Source organism: Quercus suber, unplaced genomic scaffold (assembly GCF_002906115.3).
Source record: "Quercus suber isolate HL8 unplaced genomic scaffold, Cork oak 2.0 scaffold_61, whole genome shotgun sequence".
Taxonomy (NCBI): domain Eukaryota; kingdom Viridiplantae; phylum Streptophyta; class Magnoliopsida; order Fagales; family Fagaceae; genus Quercus; species Quercus suber.
This window is the reverse complement of record NW_027069526.1, coordinates 1165999-1168908: the sequence shown is the minus strand read 5'-3', so window position 1 is coordinate 1168908 and position 2910 is coordinate 1165999. Positions and strand designations below refer to the sequence as shown.

The following is a 2910-nucleotide window of genomic DNA, read 5'->3' as shown; positions in this document are numbered from 1 at the left end:
CGTTAGAGATCTGTTACCTACCTCTCCCTTTGCCGTTAGAAAAACACATTTTTAGAGAAAAACAAACATAACAAAGATCAAAAAGTTAGGGTTTTTTATTGTTTAAGAACTTCTTTGAGAAAAAACACAAGAATAGCACACAGATCAAATGCTCAATATCAACAATCTCATAACAACTCAAAATTGTGAACCAATTTTTACAAGAAGACCAACAAAAAAATACTAATGAAAGAAGTGTATTAATCAACCACACCTAGAGGTTTAGGGCCAGCAAAGAAGTAAAAATCAAAGATGCCACCAATAACCTTGTATGTCAATGAAGTCCCTCTATAAAACACATCCATTCCATTGCTGTTTAGCAACAAAACCGAGTGTGCATAAGGCTTTCCACTGACATTCCAAAGATCCATGTACACCGGGTGGGATCCATATAGATCAACATTAAGATTGATAGCCGATATATCAGTGGTATACATAGTGTGTGGATTATTTGGATACAGTTTGATCCCATGTGAATGTGTGTTCTCTCCAAAGTTGTACAGTGAAGCATCTTCTGGTAACTTAGTGGAAATCTCGAGGTATTGGTCCTTAAACACCAAATTGCCAAATGGGTCCGATTTATCTGAGCTTGAATTGAAGAGGGTTTGCCCATTTGATTTTCTCTTCACAGCGAACCCAAATGGGTCTAAAGTGTAGCTGAAAATGAGCTCAGAGCCTGAGTACTCAGACACTGTTATTGGGCTCTTCCTTGACCTCCTAATTGTCTACTTTAATGGCAGTGGTTGCTTGAATTTCTGGCTTTCTTAGTGCTGATCACGATCACGATCTGGGTTGAGGAGCTGCAAAGAGAGCCATTGGATTTGGTTTCGTCAAGTTGCTTATTCAGGTGTTTTACTACTGTGACTAGGATTTAGAGTGGGTTTGAAGTTGGAATTGGGGGTGGGTTTGAAGTTGGAAGGTTCCTTTCCTTTCCTTAATTGTTGGTGTTTGGTTGTGCAGAAAAGGATTGAGAATTAGGAGAAGCACAAGTAGCACCTAGGGTCGCCACCACGCCACCAAACCCATGGCTGATCTATCACAATCCAAACCCACAGCTGGATTTCTCATTACCTCATTCTTTGGTTGTTGATTGCTTATCTCTATCTCACTTTCTTTTGTTAATAACGTTGCTAGTTGTTTTGAGATTGTTGGTTTTCTTGTAAAAATTGGTTCACAATTTTGAGTTGTTATGAGATTGTTGATATTGATATAGATTAAAAGTGATTTCATTGAGCATTTGATCTATGTGCTATTCCTGTGTTTTGTTCTCAAAGAAGTTCTTAAGCAATAAAAAGTTCTAACTTTTTGATCTTTGTTATGTTTGTTTTTCTCTAAAAATGTGTTTTTCTAACGGTAAAAGGAGAGGTAGGTAACAGATCTCTAACGGAAGGCACCTCAGGTGAGCAAAGTGATAAGTTTTGACCACCGGTAAGTAAAGCGCAAAAGGGCCAAATCTCAGGTAGATTTACTGTAATTATCCCAAAAAATAATAAATAACTACCACTATCTGAGGAGTGAGGAACAATGCCAAATTCTCAAACCTCTAGCTCAAACTAGTTGGCGATTTCAACAATCAAAGATTGTATAGTCATATACTTGGGCCGGGACGGGATAAATATGGTGCTGATAAGTTTGGGAATTGGGCTTTCAGGTCCAATTTTGTTGTCTATGGGCTGAATTAATAAAGCCTTCAATTTCAGGCTCACATCCCTGATCAAAAAGCTTGGTGGTTTTATTTCTGTACAATCCAAATTGATTCGTTCTAGGAAAAGACCTCACCCTACACAATCTGCTTCTATCTAGTATCTATCAAAGGAATGAATATATACGCCGAAGATTCCAACAATTGCAACTTGCAAGTGCAAAGAATTTACACAAAAATACTATAGATTTGGCCATACAAAATGAGTGCTATGGATTTTTTTATTTAAATCCCAGCATTTAAATATAAAATATAACTACAAAAATAAGATAATCTTCTTAGCTATTCCAGAAATATCATTTAGTCCTAAATCTTAATAATTAACACAAATTATTAAAGTGGACAAATAGAGTAAAAGGATGATAGGAAACTTATTGGAGCCATGGTGTGAAAATTAACCCACTGTCCTAAGAAGTGATTTCACGCCATTGGATGTAGTTTATCGTTAGTGCAATATGGCTTTGGCAATCACCTCAGGATTTAATGGCAAGCTCAAGTTGAGTGCACTCACAAACAAAACTTTGAACTTACATGAATGCCCAAAATAAAACAACAAAAGTTGAAAAACATTGATACAAAAGTGGGAGGAAAGTTTTATATTTTTATGCTCAATCACTTAGAAACCCATCACATCTGATGTCACGGAAGTTATGAGAGAACAAAACATGTTGCTTTCGGAATGGAAAATAAACTAAACATGTTTTCTAAATGAAAACCTCGAATCTACGAGAGATTCCTTGAATCTACAAAGTGACAAGTTTCTAGAATCCATTACAGAAAAACAATAGAAAAAAATCTGAATTTTATTAATCTGAAAATTGAATTGCTTGGAAGCTACAATACATTAAATAGTAGAAAGAAAACCTAGGAATGCTAGGAAAATGGCCATAAAAATCCTAATTTTTCCTATTCACAAGGTTAGGTGGCTAAATACCAACTTTGCCAAAAACCAAAAAAAAAAAAAAAAAAAAAAAAAAAGAGTTATATGTAAAATGATAAATTATGAACATTAAGAGTTGTCTCAAAGTAAGTGAAATTTTATTTTGAATTTTGAACAAAGAGTTGTTAAACAAGCGAGATTGATTATGTTTTTTGACTATCTATGACATCATAAATTATATAATAAATATTTAATAAATAAATAACAGTTTTTTTTACTATAAATATTA

General features: G+C 34.5%; 1 protein-coding gene across 1 annotated transcript; it reads right to left on the bottom strand.

The window, feature by feature from the left end:
- Positions 1–239: 239 nt before the first annotated feature.
- Positions 240–1115, bottom strand: LOC112009279 (putative alpha-xylosidase 2). Its single transcript, XM_024041614.1, has 2 exons — positions 1111–1115; positions 240–696 (listed from the first exon to the last, which is right to left on the bottom strand). The coding sequence occupies exons 1-2, from the start codon at positions 1113–1115 to the stop codon at positions 240–242; spliced, it is 462 nt and encodes a 153-aa protein (XP_023897382.1).
- Positions 1116–2910: the final 1795 nt, after the last annotated feature.